The sequence below is a fragment of the Barbus barbus genome, assembly GCF_936440315.1.
Source record: "Barbus barbus genome assembly, chromosome: 28".
Classification (NCBI taxonomy): Eukaryota; Metazoa; Chordata; class Actinopteri; order Cypriniformes; family Cyprinidae; genus Barbus; species Barbus barbus.
This window is the reverse complement of record NC_136756.1, coordinates 6,626,853-6,643,893: the sequence shown is the minus strand read 5'-3', so window position 1 is coordinate 6,643,893 and position 17,041 is coordinate 6,626,853. Positions and strand designations below refer to the sequence as shown.

The window sequence follows — 17,041 nt, the reverse complement described above, 5'->3', positions numbered from 1 at the left end:
CTTCTTGTTCTGTGATGGCTTTCTCCTGCATATTTCATGACCATCCTCATTGACAGAGGCTGCACCTCCGTCGGTGCACTTTTACATGTTATATGCACTCAATTCTTACTTTTTCATCAGCTACATGAGGAGTTAAATGCTGAGTTCATGTTTGCTGTGTCCTGTGTGGTGTAGGTCAGCAGTTAGTTCTGGTCCTTGAGTTTGATTGGACTAAAGAGTGCTGATATACAGACCTTTGACTTTTCACTGTTAGCTCGTTCCGGATAGACTGTCAGTCCAACCCAATCTCATCAGAAACCTTAATTATAAGGTGGCATTTTGTATGAATTCATGCAATGTGATTTGTATGGAAATATATGCTTTGTTTTGTTTTTTAGAAAAAAGCATAAGCATAAAAGCACCCAGGTGAAAAAAAAACGGCGATTCCATAATGTACTTGAAGTGCTCTATTTTCACACACTAATTTTGTACTAAAAATATGCTAAAAATGATTCTTTAGTACTTATATAAAATAATCTTAAGAACATCTAAGTATACTCAACTATGCTATTTTGGAGTATGAACTAAAATGTGCTTTAACATACTATCTCTGTATTAAAAAATTGATTTAGTTACCACTTGTAGTACACTTTAACCCATCTTTCATACCCTAGTACACTAAATACATTTTCAATGTCATACTCGTAATCATGCCGCTGGTCTGAATGTTAGCAGGGCTGTATTTAGCATGTGTGTATTTAGAAAATTGTGTGTATTAGAATGAAATACAGTCTATGAAGCCCTAATCTAAAGGGATATAATGATAAAAAAAAAATAAAAAAAACTTTTTTGCAAACAAAATTTCTCAGGGGAGCACAATTTTTGTGAGTGAATGCAAAAGCAAAATTTAAAATATATAATTTCCCCTTCATCTCATTGTCCTAGCACTACCTTGTCTTTTTATAATCTCTTTAATAATCTCCCTTGGAGAACAGAAAAAATACAATTTAACAGCATTGTGTGTCATGTTATTCCAAAATATAATTTTGGAGCCAAAAATTATATAACCTGAAAATGAGCATGACAAGAACATAATTAAAAATGATTACAAAAACATACAAGGTGGGTTGAAAAATTAGGCATTTTTGATAATTAAAAATACTTATATTGTAGCAACCCTTGCAATATGTCTTTTTTGTGTTTGCTAAGAATCACTTTTTCTGTAGTGATATAGAAATCACTACAGCACTCCTGTAGACCACACAGAAAACCCTAGCAACCACTCACAACCCCCTAGAACCACCGCAATGAGTTTTGAAAAATAGCACAGATTTTTACATTTACAAAATGTTTACAATGTTTGGAATTTAGAAAATGCAAAACTATATGCTTTTTTTTTTTTTTTTTTTACAAAACTATATGTCTGCAATTGAAACTAGATTGTAGAGTTTTTGGGGTCATGTTTTAGTTATCAGTCATGAGAAATGCACTGGTCTTAATCAAAAACAGTCTCTTGTGTTTGGCTGTTTTGGACAGAATGAAACCATGGCAAGTTCTAGCCAATGTAACGAGTCAGTGATAACGAAATCAGCATTTTCAGAGTTTAAGTAGTAAATGAGGTGTGTGTGTGTGTGTGTTTTGTGTGGGTCAGCGCTCAGTGAGTGTCTTCTCAGTGTCTGAAGGACAGATCGCTGATGCATTATTAAGGCAGATCATGCTCTTCAGTGTAGCTGCTGCATCACTCATATGCTACTGATGCTGCTTCTGCCTTTACAATCCTCACAAATCCTGACAAAATCAAGCCACGCAGAACATTTGCAGTGCCTTTAGGGACATAAAATATGAAATCAACATTTTTATAACACTGAATGTCTGGAACTTCAGAATTTGATAGCCAGTTCTTTTAAATTACTATATACTATGTAAATGCCTTGGTAATCCTTTGGTAATGTGGTATAAGGTACTGTAAAAACATAATTTTATCATTATCAGCTATTTTTCATTTCTTGATAGTTCATCTATAAAGCAGAAACACTTGTTGATTAAAGAACTTAAACTTTACTTCAGCTGGCGTATTTTGGGTACTTTCAATATTATAACTAAGAAGAAAGTACCATAGTATTACCATGTCTTATGTAAATATCTTGGTGCCCTTTGAATGATTTTTGGAGTATGAAAATAGTAATCATTCAGTATTCATTATATATATCAAAGTACCATGGCTTTACCATCTGATGCCATCCCTGTACCGTGGTACCCCTGCAGTATTATTAAGAGGCGTGTTGTAGCTCTAGACGCTGAAAATTCTGTTCTTGCAATTCTTAAAAATGCAGCGGTGTCATCACTGATTAAACATTGCTATTTTTGTATTAGACCAAATGCAAATCGCCCCATCTGCCGAAATGTATCTCTCATCCCTCTCTCATTCCCTCTTTTCATCAATAAATGTCCGGAGAGCAAGAAGGAGAGAAGGTGGTGTTGTGGTGGAGACTATAAATAGTTTTCATGCTATTCTTATCCTCCTCCTCCATGTCGTTTGATGAGATTTCTTTGCAAGAATGACTGAAGAAAGAAACAAGAGATCATAAAGCAGGAGGAGAGAGAGAGAGAGAGAGAGAGAGGAGGGGTGTAAATGAATGACGTCATTGCTCTGGTGGTGAATGTTGTGTCAGTGATGTGCAGTGAATATGTGCTTCAGAGACGTCTGTGTCTACAGCACAACAATGTCTTATTTTTTATTTTTTCAGTGCTCCGTAAAGCTGTTCTTGTTCTTTTGCTCAAACACATTTCTTTTTGGAAACATGTAATTTTGTGGATATTAAAAAAGTGATTCATAAAAATCATAAAAAGTTTTTTTTAGGGGTAGACATAGGTTTATTCTATAGTAATTGTATTTATTTATTTATGTATTTATAACAAAATAGTATATATATATATATATATATTTTTTTTTTAGTAATGTCTTTGATATGTCCTTATTTAGATAGTAAGCATGTGTGTGTGTGTGTGTGTGTGTGTGTGTGTGTGTGTGTGTGTGTGTGTGTGTGTGTGTGCGTGTGTGTGTTGAAGTGTCCTCCCGCTCTGTTTGTACATTAGTAGCCTGAGGCAGTGCCGTGACAGTGTGTGGTGTGTGATGATAGATATTTTAAGAGACAACAGCATGTTTGGCCATTGGGGATATATGACCCGTTAAACACACAAACACACACTGATACACACTCGTATCTGTCACTCACAGCACTTCTGCTGGAATGAAAGCATACCTCCGTAGAACAGTCCATTCAACTGATGTTCTGCATTTCAAGCTGTAATATTGTTTATTTCACAAGTGGTTTGGTGTATATATATATATATATATATATATATAGATACAGATAAACACATAATATCAAATATTTATTTTTCTATTCAAACAGAACACTCTTGAATTGTTGCACTCGTAGCCTTGATGTGTATAGTATTATATCGTTGTATCACATACTTTAATTCTTACATTGCAAAGCCATAGAAATAATATGCACTCATTACTGCATATTATTCATTATTTCCTCAATTGTAAGTCACTTTGGATAAAAGCATCTGCTAAATGAATAAATGTAAATGTAAATTACTGAGCCATGAGCTTGTACATTTACAATTCAACTCAACACATTTAATATGGGAGAAATGTTGGACAATAAAATATTTAACTGACCTTCTTAACTTCAGCTTTGGTTGAAACTTAACATTGTATTTTTTAACGTCACATAAAAATTAAAGGCCAAAGAATAAGTGGTGGTACACTTTGTAAAAATGCTAAATTAAACGTTTTAGTTTGTTAAAAGTTATTACAGTTATTGACTGTAGTATTATTGGATATTACATTTACAGTAAATATATTTACATGCACAGCCTATATGTAGATTTAAATGTATGCATATTAGTTTACACTAAATGATTGTCAAATCAGTACTTTAACCATATGTTGTAGACAATAAAAGTTTTTTTGAAATTAAATATAAAGATGTGGGTCAAAAAGTTGAACTAACTGCATTTAATATAAATTTAAACCTTACATTAACATTCAATTATGTGTCGTAAAAGTATAAAGCATATATATATATATATTTAAAGTATATTATTTCCATAATGAGTCCTCTTTTTAAAAGTGGACTTCTTTTTCACGAGGGAACCCAGAAAACAACATGAAAATTCACTCAAGCTGTCAGTGTAAAATTATTAAATATTTTATGATGCGGCCACAAACCATTGTGATTGTTACAGATTCATTTTGAGAACAAAACTACCACATTTGCCATTTTCAGCATCCTGTTCATCCAGCATCCTGTGCATTAATGATCATTCACTCTTGAATGCAAGGTTTAATTAATAATCAATTAAATTTCTCAATTTAATCATTGAAGTTAGTTAAAATAGAACATCCTTTGGCTATTTTTCCAGCATGACGTGACTTTAATTGTCTTGAATGATCCAGTCATCTCAGCAGATCAGTTAGAAATAGTGAGTCACTCACTTTGGCATCCGTACTTCCTCCTAAATGTTCTTTTACAAATTAGCTTCTGTATTCAAACTTGACATTTTTAATTTTTAACATCCTGACACTGTTTTTTACCGAAGTTGTGACATCATAACATTTTTGAAAATGCTGTCCTTATTTGCATGCACTAATACGTGTGCTCTTTTCTGATGCAGGAATTGCTTGGGAAATGGGGCAAATGTCACCTCACAAATTATTCATACTGCCAATGGCATATTCAGACTGCAGGTCTATATGGATAATCAAAAATATCAATTGCATGTAATGTAAATCAGTGCACATGGAGTGTTATGTTTCACAGTACATCAAGTTATAAATCACGAAAAGAAGAAAAAATTTATCACATACATTAGTCCACTTTGCCCTTCAAAACACAAGACAGGTGTAGCAGCTGATGATAAAATGAAGATGTGAGATTTAGAATAGGTTTAGATTTTTAGTTGTGAACTGAGCATGAGATATAGACAGTAACAGAAGAAAGACTTGGACAAAGGCATCATCTTACTGTAGCAGGTCAGTTTCACTTCAGACCTGTTGTCAGCATAATCCACTTTCCTGTGCTCAGGGATTAGAGGGTGAACAGAGAAATGCTTCTATGGTTTCAAGATTGCTCCCATTATAGCCATAAATGTTGCACAGGCCATCAGTGTCAGATCCGCAACAATACAGGAGGACTGTTAAATGGATTCAGAATCTGCAGTGTGAAATGTCTGTGACACTGGCATCACAAAAGTACAAAAATATTGTTTTTCAGCATCTCAGCACCTAATATATAAAAACAATTATCAATAAGTCTATTAAGAATTAGTTCATGGTGGTAGTTCAAGCTTGAATATCTCAGATTATAGGGAAATTCCTTATTAGAAAATTTACAGATTAGTGGGCATGATTAATTCAAAAAAAGATATTTAACAAACTTTTCAACCGTCCATGCTGTCCATGCCATAAAAGTCTACGGGGTCCAAAAGCTTCAAGCTCTAAAAAATCACTATGTGATTTGCCAATGTGACCCTAGACTTGGATTAAACCACATGGATTAATTTTATGCTTCTTTTATGTCCTTGTTATTTTTGGAGCTAGAATCTTTTGGACCCCATTGACTCTCATTGAATTGATAAAACAGCAGGAACAATCCCCAACACATCTTCTTCTGTGTTGTTTTGTGATCATACTCATAAGAGTATAAAAGTAAGCGAAGACAGAATTTTCATTTTTGGAAGAGCTATCCATTATTTTAATTTAAAATATGTGACAGTATGATACTTTATTCCATGTGTGGACTTTTGAACAGCATTTTTACTTATTAGGTTTATTTAAAATCTGTAGAGATTCTCATTGCAATGCAGAAATTTAGTGAATCTTGAATTAGGCAGGTCCTGTAAGATTGCCTATATATATATTGTATATATGCGTCACCATACCTCCAAGCCTTTAACATTGACCAATCCTTCCTATGTATTTATACACCCTACAATAGTTGCAACAAACCAACAATTACCCAGTACACTTTAGCCATCACATAGGAACACCCTAGAAACTGTAAACAACACCGTAAAATAGTGGCAACAAAGCAACAGCTCAATACCTAAGTATTTTAGCAACACCCCAGCAATCAATCTAGACACCATAACAATCATGTAGCAACACCCTAGAAACCACAAATAACTCCCTACAATAGTGGCAACACACCAACAATCACTCAGAACACCTTAGCAACCACATAGCAACACCCTAGAAACCTCTAACAACACCCTACAATAGTGGCAACAAACCAACAATCACCCAGTACACCTTAGCAATCACATAGGAACACCCTAGAAACCTCTAACAACACCCTACAATAGTGGCAACAAACCAACAATCACCCAGTACACCTTAGCAATCACATAGGAACACCCTAGAAACCTCTAACAACACCCTACAATAGTGGCAACACACCAACAATCACCCAGTACACCTTAGCAATCACATAGGAACACCCTAGAAACCTCTAACAACACCCTACAATAGTGGCAACAAACCAACAATCACCCAGTACACCTTAGCAATCACATAGGAACACCCTAGAAACCTCTAACAACACCCTACAATAGTGGCAACAAACCAACAATCACCCAGTACACCTTAGCAATCACATAGGAACACCCTAGAAACCTCTAACAACACCCTACAATAGTGGCAACACACCAACAATCACCCAGTACACCTTAGCAATCACATAGGAACACCCTAGAAACCTCTAACAACACCCTACAATAGTGGCAACAAACCAACAATCACCCAGTACACCTTAGCAATCACATAGGAACACCCTAGAAACCTCTAACAACACCCTACAATAGTGGCAACAAACCAACAATCACCCAGTACACCTTAGCAATCACATAGGAACACCCTAGAAACCTCTAACAACACCCTACAATAATGGCAACAAACCAACAATCACCCAGTACACCTTAGCAATCACATAGGAACACCCTAGAAACCTCTAACAACACCCTACAATAGTGGCAACAAACCAACAATCACCCAGTACACCTTAGCAATCACATAGGAACACCCTAGAAACCTCTAACAACACCCTACAATAATGGCAACAAACCAACAATCACCCAGTACACCTTAGCAATCACATAGGAACACCCTAGAAACCTCTAACAACACCCTACAATAGCAGCAACACACCAACAATCACTCAGAACACCTTAGCAACCACATAGCAACACCCTAGAAACAACACCGTAAAATAGTGGCATCAAACTATCACACCTCAACAATCACATAGCAACACACCAACAATCACAGGTCACTATTGTAGGGTTTTATATGTGGTTTCTATGGTGTGGTTGCTATGGTATTCTGAATGGATGTTGGTGTATTGTTACAATTCTAGGCTGTTATTTGTGGTTTCTAGGGTGTTGTAATTGGTTGTTAAAGTGCTTATTTCACTAAGTTGTTCTGAGTGGTGCTATGTGATTGCTAATGTCTTTAGATTGTTAGATATAACACCCTAGAATTGTGGCAACAAACTAATAACTAATGCAGTTGTATAATGTAGCTCTTTCCATTCAAAAATCTAGATTTTTCTATCATTGTAAGAGAAGAGACAAGCAATGAGATGAGAAATCTCTTCTTAATTCTGTCCACTGTAGAGCTTGATCTACATTCCACATGTGCAGATAGAAAGAAAATACAAACTTGTTCTGTATTCATTAACTACAGCTTTAAGAAATATGATGTTGATATTTTTCTTCATATACTGTAAGAGCAGGACATCCAGCCCAGCCTCTCTGTAGTGGTATTGAGACCTCGCTCTCAGTGAGATGTGTTTCACACATCAGGAGTGTGCTATAGTACCCTGCGTCACATGTAATAACAGCAAGGTCAAAACACTGATGTCATCAGAGCTGCTCAGTGGAGCAGAGACACTGTCCTGTATCAGACCATAAAGCCATCATCACTCACTGAACGCCAGTGTGCAGCATCATGCCTGTCCACCCCTCCACGACCTTAACATTCATTAACACTAGTATTTTTTAACGTTTTAAAGATTTAATTCAATTTAATGTTTGATTTTTTAAAATTAAAATTCAATTACAATTTATTAAAAAACAGTACATGTATTTTATTTGACATTTTGTCCTTTGAAAAACCAGTCTGTAATGATACTGAATTAAGTTTAGTGTCATGATTGAATACAGCACAATAAAGTAAATAAATAAGCCAATATTAAAAAGATATTGACTTTTGTCATATATTGTCCCTTATGTTATTGTATTTTGTCATTGTTGTAAATTGATGAAATTATACAGACAACAGTCAATATGATATGTTCATATGTTCATGTTTCATTTTATCCCAAATCTCTGATGTAACGACTTGTCTGAAATTGATTCAGATTTGATTATGGCTTTGATTTCTGTTCATTTGATTTTTCTTTCCTCTCCAGAGAGACACTAAAGGACAGTTTCTCTTGGATCATGTGTGTAATCACTACAGCCTGCTGGAGAAGGATTACTTTGGCATCAGATATGTGGACCCAGAGAAACAAAGGGTAACTACACATTCACAACTCTTTGGCTTCAATATTCAGTAAGCAAATACTGACCTATAAGTCTAGGTAACTTCAACACTGTTTAAGCATTTAAACCTTACTTAAAATGAATATCATTGCATTAGGTAAGACAATATCACATTGACATCTGAAAATAAACTCCTGCAGAAGGTTTTACACTAATTAATAACTGCACAATTAAATTAACTGTAAATACATAATTTGGGAATAATTTCAAATCCTGTCTCTTGAGTAGCAAGTACACTAATGTGCGAAGGTGAGGGGTACACAGTAAAAAACGTAATATTGTGAAATATTGTTGCAATTTAAAATAGCTGTTTTTAAAATGTCATTTATTCCTGTGCTTTATTCAAAACTGAATTTTCAGCATCATTACTCCAGTCTTCAGGGTCTCGTGATCCTTCAAAACTCATTTTAATATGCTGATTTACTGCTCAGGAAACATTTTTGATCATTATCAATGCTGAAAACAGTTGTTCTGCTTGTAGAAACTGTGATTTTAGGATTTTGTTGATGAATAGAAAATTCAAAGTACAGAATTTATTTGAAATAAAACCCAAACTTTTGAACCTTAATGTAAACTACAGCACCAAATCTCACAAATCTTAAACATACTTGTTTCTACACAAGATATTTCATCCTTAAGTATCATACTGGCTTTAAATTCAGAACAAAGTTACCATGACAACCGACCAAGGGGTTTTACCCTACTGTATGTATGACAATATTTCTTCAGTCGAGCAGAAAACCTCCCAGCAGCACTGCCGTGAATTATTTACAGTCATTTATGTTGTAATATTAATGTCCGTTATAGAAAAAAGTGAGTGGGAATGTTGTTTACGATCATTTCCTGAGCAGGATGATTGTCCAAAGTGCTTACCATAAAAATGTTGATTTGTCACCATCTTTAGCTGTCAGTGCACAGCAGTCAATAATTCCTGTCTCTTGTCGTTGTTTTACAGCATTGGTTGGATCCGAGCAAACCAGTCGTGAAACAGATGAAATGTAAGTTATTTATTTGGTTTTGCCATCAGTGTGGCAGATTCTGCTGTATCAGTAGACATTGTGAACATAGTGTCACTCTTTTAATTTGTACTGTAGCACAAATTCAAACATTTTGTACTTTAAAGGGCTCATATGACGTTGCTAAAAAAAACATTATTTTGTGTATTTGGTGTAATGCAATGTGTTTATGCAGGTTCAAAAACACATTATTTTCCACATACTGTACAATATTGTTGCTCCTCTATGCTCCACCTTTCTGAAACGCGTCGATTTTTACAAAGCTCATCGTTCTGAGAAGCGAGGCGTGCTCTGATTGGCCAGCTATACAGTGCATTTTGATTGGCCGAATACCTCAAGTGTGAGACGGAAATGTTACGCCCCTCACCGTATTGTGATGCCGTGTCCCGGCGCGATGACACAAAAACAAGAAAACCCATTATAAACGAGGCATTTGTTGCATCCAGTGGGGACATAATTACTGATTATAATGACTTATACTGTCTTTTTACACGTCGTGTTGCATCACGTCGCGTAAATATTACCATGTCTGCATTTGTGATCGGAGAAACAACAAACAACAAATGCTACTCTACACTGCTCTAAACTCGCATTTGAATTGTCAGTGGCAAATTCTTTAAATATGAAAACATACTTACAGGCTGTGAGTCAGACGTGCCAGACTGTCCTTGCAAAGTTGGAATTGCCTCACTTTATAGAAACAGCCTTTGAGCACAGCTGGCAGACCAGGTTCAGGAAATAGTCCTCCGTATAATGCGCTGCACGTACTCTAATATTTGTGTTGAACTGTTCTGGGACAGTTTTGTAAATACAACTTAACCACTGATTTCTAGTTGTGTCCTCTTTTGGAAGCCCAAACAAAGTACTTTCTCTTTCACAACGAAACACAGCGTCTCTACGACATGGCGCCGGCGGCAGCAACAATACTACAGTGAGAATAATAGTTCCACCTTCTTTCTTTGCGTATACATTTGGCCTGTGTTTTGCAAATCTTCCCACATCATGACGTAGAGATGTGGGGGCGTGTTTGAATGAGCCGTTTTAGGGGGGCGTGGTCAAGTCTTAACTTTTATAAAGAATATCTCTTTGGTTTTGAGACTTTAGTCTTTGAAACTTCAGGGATCTTATCTATGCACAAACAGCTCGTAACACTCCAAAGGAAAACTTTGCATCATATGACCCCTTTAAGTTTTTGGCTTTTCCTCCATGAAGCTCACAGATATGGTAGGGAATATGCAATGGAAACTGGAAATGTTGCACCACAGCTCAAAATTTCAGGGGATCATGATCTCACCACTACACCACAGCAAATAATATAGTCTTACGGTAAAGGAGAGAGTCATATCTAGAAACAAAAATACACATTTCTGTCATGAAACTCGACATGGCGCATCAGAAACCCTTCACCTTCCCCAGCTCCACCTGTAGATCTGATACGGGGTTGTTCGGGTAAATTTCAAGAGTAAAAAATTCAGTCATTTCAAGAGTGTCAATTTTGGTGACGAAAAATGATAACTAAGCTAAATAAAACAAAAATTGTAATGACAATATTGACATTTTTGTCAATTTGTGAAGAGATCAAATCAAAACTAAAATCCTGTGTGGTAGGAAGGTTAGATGCGCACATTTGAATTGTAACATACTAATGTACCCGGCGGGATGAAAGTTAGCATGCACTTGCTGCATGTCTCAAAAAATTTAAAAAAATGTCAGCATCTGGGAGGAGAAGAGCAGACATAAATTTGAAGAAGCATAATGAAGAAGCGCACACACAGAAAGCTGCCTCTCAGACAGTGTACATGTACTGAATGGATTTCTCTTTCACTTCTTATTGCACTTGAATGGACAAATACATACAAAATTAAGTCAAAATTCTGTTTTAATCTGTTTTGTTGAGTATTCACGTAAACACACTTGGTTAGGTCTTAAGTAAACTAAACAACACTAAAAGTTGGAAGAATTTCAGGTGTTTATCAGTATATTGGATCCATGCATTAGATCTTAAAGTGACAGCAGCCTAATATATCTGCTACTGCAAATGTCCTGTTTATCAAACAACACCAAAAAAAAAAAAGAAGAGAGAACACAATTACTGCTTTTGACTGAATCACTTTAGAAGCCCTAACAGGGCTGTATGTTAGCTCTTGTTGGACATAGCACTGGTGCTACAGAGGTTGAAAGTTTTGTAGAACATTCTACAAAATTGTAACACAAGAATAAAACATATGTTACCGTCTCTGAAACCAACCACAATTAGTGCAGTTCGTCACTTAAATGGCCGTGTGACTGACAAAGGACATTCATATTAAGAGCCAGCCGAAGGCATAAGTGAACTAAGTGGCTGCTTAGGGCCCCCGTGACCACCAGAGGGCCCCCAAGAGTAGCCTACATGAAATGACATTTTATTTTATTTTATTTTGTGATATATTATGTCAATGGACAGTGGTAATTATACGAAAGCGCAATATTAAATAATTTGATAATCTATACATATAATTGTATTATTTCCATAGCAACGTGTTAATTATTAATAGATTTATTAGAATTATTAGTATTAGTATTTTTATTCCTATTTTTATCCAAAATATGGTGTTATGAGTATTAGTGTGACATATATTTACAGCCCTGTTTGAGCGACATAAAGCTGCTTTGTTTGTAAGTGATTTATGTGTGAGTTGTGCTTCATTCAATGCTATTTACAATAGTCAATATACACTCACCTAAAGGATTATTAGGAACACCATACTAATACTGTGTTTGACCCCCTTTCGCCTTCAGAACTGCCTTAATTCTACGTGGCATTGATTCAACAAGGTGCTGAAAGCATTCTTTAGAAATGTTGGCCCATATTGATAGGATAGCATCTTGCAGTTGATGGAGATTTGTGGGATGCACATCCAGGGCACGAAGCTCCTGTTCCACCACATCCCAAAGATGCTCTATTGGGTTGAGATCTGGTGACTGTGGAGGCCATTTTAGTACAGTGAACTCATTGTCATGTTCAAGAAACCAATTTGAAATGATTCGAGCTTTGTGACATGGTGCATTATCCTGCTGGAAGTAGCCATCAGAGGATGGGTACATGGTGGTCATAAAGGGATGGACATGGTCAGAAACAATGCTCAGGTAGGCCGTGGCATTTAAACGATGCCCAATTGGCACTAAGGGGCCTAAAGTGTGCCAAGAAAACATCCCCCACACCATTACACCACCACCACCAGCCTGCACAGTGGTAACAAGGCATGACGGATCCATGTTCTCATTATGTTTACGCCAAATTCTGACTCTACCATCTGAATGTCTCAACAGAAATCGAGACTCATCAGACCAGGCAACATTTTTCCAGTCTTCAACCGTCCAATTTTGGTGAGCTCGTGCAAATTGTAGCCTCTTTTTCCTATTTGTAGTGGAGATGAGTGGTACCCGGTGGGGTCTTCTGCTGTTGTAGCCCATCCGCCTCAAGGTTGTGCGTGTTGTGGCTTCACAAATGCTTTGGTGCATACCTCGGTTGTAACGAGTGGTTATTTCAGTCAAAGTTGCTCTTCTATCAGCTTGAATCAGTCGGCCCATTCTCCTCTGACCTCTAGCATCAACAAGGCATTTTCGCCCACAGGACTGCCGCATACTGGATGTTTTTCCCTTTTCACACCATTCTTTGTAATCCCTAGAAATGGTTGTGCGTGAAAATCCCAGTAACTGAGCAGATTGTGAAATACTCAGACCGGCCCGTCTGGCACCAACAACCATGCCACGCTCAAAATTGCTTAAATCACCTTTCTTTCCCATTCTGACATTCAGTTTGGAGTTCAGGAGATTGTCTTGACCAGGACCACACCCCTAAATGCATTGAAGCAACTGCCATGTGATTGGTTGATTAGATAATTGCATTAATGAGAAATTGAACAGGTGTTCCTAATAATCCTTTAGGTGAGTGTATGTATTGCCTATGAAATTTCACAGGAATATTGTTAAAGTCACCAACCTTACACAGGTTAAACGTCACTCACAATCAGAAAAGTGACAGAGAAAGATCGCAGACAAAGTGTGAAATGACTCTTCTAAGCAGACATTCTCTGAAGTGACATGGTGACGTCAATGAAATCAATCTTTGCCTCCAAGCTCTAAACTTCTCAGACTCATTACGTTTATCTTACATTTCATTCTTCACCAGAGGGGTTTCCCTCATCTCATGGATTAATATAATCATTTTAACTCCCCTCATGCCCTCAGTTACAGTTCTATGCATAATCTCTGTCACATTTACTGGCTTACCCTCAAGTGAGTCTCTCTCTGCCCTCGTCTGATTGTTTTCAGGTCAGCAGCCATACACTATGTGCTTCAGGGTGAAGTTCTACCCTCAGGAGCCAATCAAGATCAAGGAAGAGCTGACAAGGTAACAGGACTGTGATCTAATGTTCAAATGGCATTAGAATAACATTAAAACAACCTGGGCCAGTCACAGCATAAACAGCTCAGAATCTCTCAAGTCAAGTATACGAGACGGAGGATCATCTGGAAGAGATTTGCATTTTAAAAACGCCTCCTGGGCAGATTGTTCCAGTTTCATTTGGAAAGAGCATGTTTACTTTGCAGCTGAAGCCAAAACGGCTGATCTGCGGCTGCTTTCATGTCAAAGTAAGCAGTGTGATCTCATTATAGTGAATCTCATGAAACCTGTCAAGAACATGGCCGGGTCATACTTCACTCCAAAAACCAGAAGAAAGAAATGAAAAAAATATATATATTGTGCAAAATAAAAGAGAAACTTTTTTTGTACCTTTTTTACATTATGCCTTTATTTTCAGAATAATTAAGCACATTTTCCAAAATCTCATTGTATTCATCTCACTCTATTCAGTGACGAGGCCTGAAGGTGGGTGGATCTTTGTGAAATAGGTGGATCATTATTCTGTATATATACCAATGTGGGGTTTTGAATTAACAATCCCAGTTAGGGATTAGAGGCCTGCATTCCAGCCTGGGCCCGACGGGTCCTGACTTTTTCATGCTTTTTTTTTTTTTTTTTACTTTTTTTAGCTGGAAGACTATGGTTTGCCGCAAAGCCCCAGTAAAAGTAATTACCATGAATGTGTCGGAGGGAAATATTAAGGAGATATTTAAATTATTTATTATTAAAGTAGTGTTTTCTGAGTCCGTGTCGCAAGGATGAAGTTGACGATCCTGACTCGCCATCTCCTCATTAAACGCACCTTTAGAGAGAAGTGCATCTTTACAGATTATGATTATAATGAAAGAGATTTTGTTTTCAATTTGTTGTATTTCATTAAGTAGTAATTTAACCTGGTCTAGATGACCATGAAGATAACTATGAAAAACAAAACAAACCAAAAAACTTAATGATTATTATAATTTTATTTTTAATACTTTACAAGTTGTTTGAACATAAATGTGTGTTTGAAGTGTGTGTACACATCCATCCCATCATGATAAAAATCCATCTAGTGTTTTTTTTTAAATCCCTGTTTTAAAATACCCTTTCTCAAATCAGGTTGTTCTGAGGTTCCTGTCAGAATGACGTAGTTCTGTACCAAATCCCCCCCCCCCCCCCCCCCCCCCCCCCGCCGATAGTTGATTGACAAGACGGTCTTACCTTAGACCCGCCCTGAGTGAGCTGAGAGCTGTATGCCTATGGTGCAGGGGAAGACAAGATGTCTCCGATTAAGCGATTGAAGCGTTTAGTTGTTGGATGTAATAATGAATATAGCAGTCATCATTTACTCCCGACATCTGAGCCGCTGAAGATGCAGAGGATTAAGGTTACTTTCGCTTTGAAGGGAATGCGTGTCTATGTTCGCCCAAATCATTAGTTAGCCAGTTTCGCGGCTGAAGTTTAGTATGCTCCATAGATATATATACCTAGATGCCTCATTATGGACTGTTTCTATGGGCCGTGATATGTAAGCCATTCGCCATTTTTGGAACGGTTTGCGAATCTTTGAGCGCATTGACTGTGTGCGTCTACAACAGCAAGTTATACGCTTGTATATCTTTGAATATTCATTGATTATTATGGCGAATGCGAGATGGCTGACGCGTCAACGTATCTGGAGCGGTCGAATAGGGAATCTACACATATCTATGGTCTGTTCGTCACTCCACAGAAGAGAGGGGCGGGGTCAGCAGAGCTCACTAGCATTTAAAGAAACATGGACTAAAAAACTGCTTGCTGAAGACAGAGCTGATTTTGACAGGGTAAAGAAGGTGTTTTTTACACTACCATTGACAAATTTAAACCAAAGTATGTTATAGACTTTTCATTAAGACCCTAAAGAATCATATCAAAAAAATGGGCATCCGATGAGTCCTTTAATAAAAGTAAAAATGCCAAAAAATAAACCTTATTATAATTATGTTTTAATATATGTATTATTTAAGTTTTAAAATCATTAAACGAAAAAGTACTACTTAGAGGCCAAACTGTAAACCACACAAGGTTAGTTTGAATTCATAATATTGTTATTATTATCATTCCAACATGACTACAAAAATTTCAAGAACTTTTTAATTAGGCATGGACTTTTCTGTTTTTAATTAGATTTTTAAAAGATTTTTCTTTTCATCATTTTGGACATTCTTATTTTTCCAAAAATGAATATGAAACATGTTTACTCCTCAGTTTTATGTTAATAGGATTTTTTTTTTTTTTTCTCAAAAGGAAGCAAAAATATTCTGAATAGACTGTCAGTGTCAATGTGTGTCACATATTCCTCTAACATTATCAGAGAGCAACGGTCCAAACACAAGCTTTGATTTCATCTCAAACAAGCACAGACATCTGCATCGATACACAAATACACACACTCACAGATTAGTGTGTGACTAACTCATTAGTGCTGCTCTCACAACATGATGCTCAGTGCATGTGCACCATCTGAACTGTGAAGATAAATGTATTTGTCTTTCTGGATCTTCCACGCTTTCTCTGCGCACTAGAAACCCAGGATGTTCCTGTGGCCAGCTTGAAAGAGTGCAAAGGCGTATGTATGTGTGTGAGAGTGTATCAGGGAGCCCAGGTTATTTGAGTTAAATGGGAACATCATGTGAAACAGGAAGGAAGGGATTGAGATGGACAAGAGATGCATTAATGTGAACGTTCAAGCTATTTTCTCCTCCGCACCAGAGTTTTTCTGTTAAAGCTCAGTTTGACATAGAAAACAACTATAGTTCTTTCCTACCGCTCTTTCTCTGTTTAATATTTAATATAAAGAATAGATTTGAGTGCAGTGGGTTAGAAAGAGCGAGAATGGAGAAAACAGAAAAGTGTTTGGCCAATGCATTGTGCAAACCCCATAAATCAACATGAAATCAAATAATTCAATTAATCGTATTGTGACCGATTTGTGAGTGCACATTATTTTATCATTTTTCATCAAATGTGATAACTTGCTTCACCTCTGAAATGGCTT

General features: G+C 36.6%; 1 protein-coding gene across 1 annotated transcript in view; it reads left to right on the top strand.

Moving 5' to 3' along the window:
• LOC306848749 (FERM domain-containing protein 3-like) overlaps window positions 1-17,041 on the top strand; it is a gene marked incomplete at its 5' end in the record, with an annotated part of 48,794 nt that overhangs the window by 2,296 nt on the left and 29,457 nt on the right. The window contains 3 exons of the mRNA XM_079383491.1: window positions 8,466-8,570; window positions 9,554-9,596; window positions 13,929-14,007. Coding sequence (XP_079239617.1) covers window positions 8,466-8,570; window positions 9,554-9,596; window positions 13,929-14,007 — 227 coding nt within the window. The remainder of the gene's footprint in view (window positions 1-8,465; window positions 8,571-9,553; window positions 9,597-13,928; window positions 14,008-17,041) is intronic.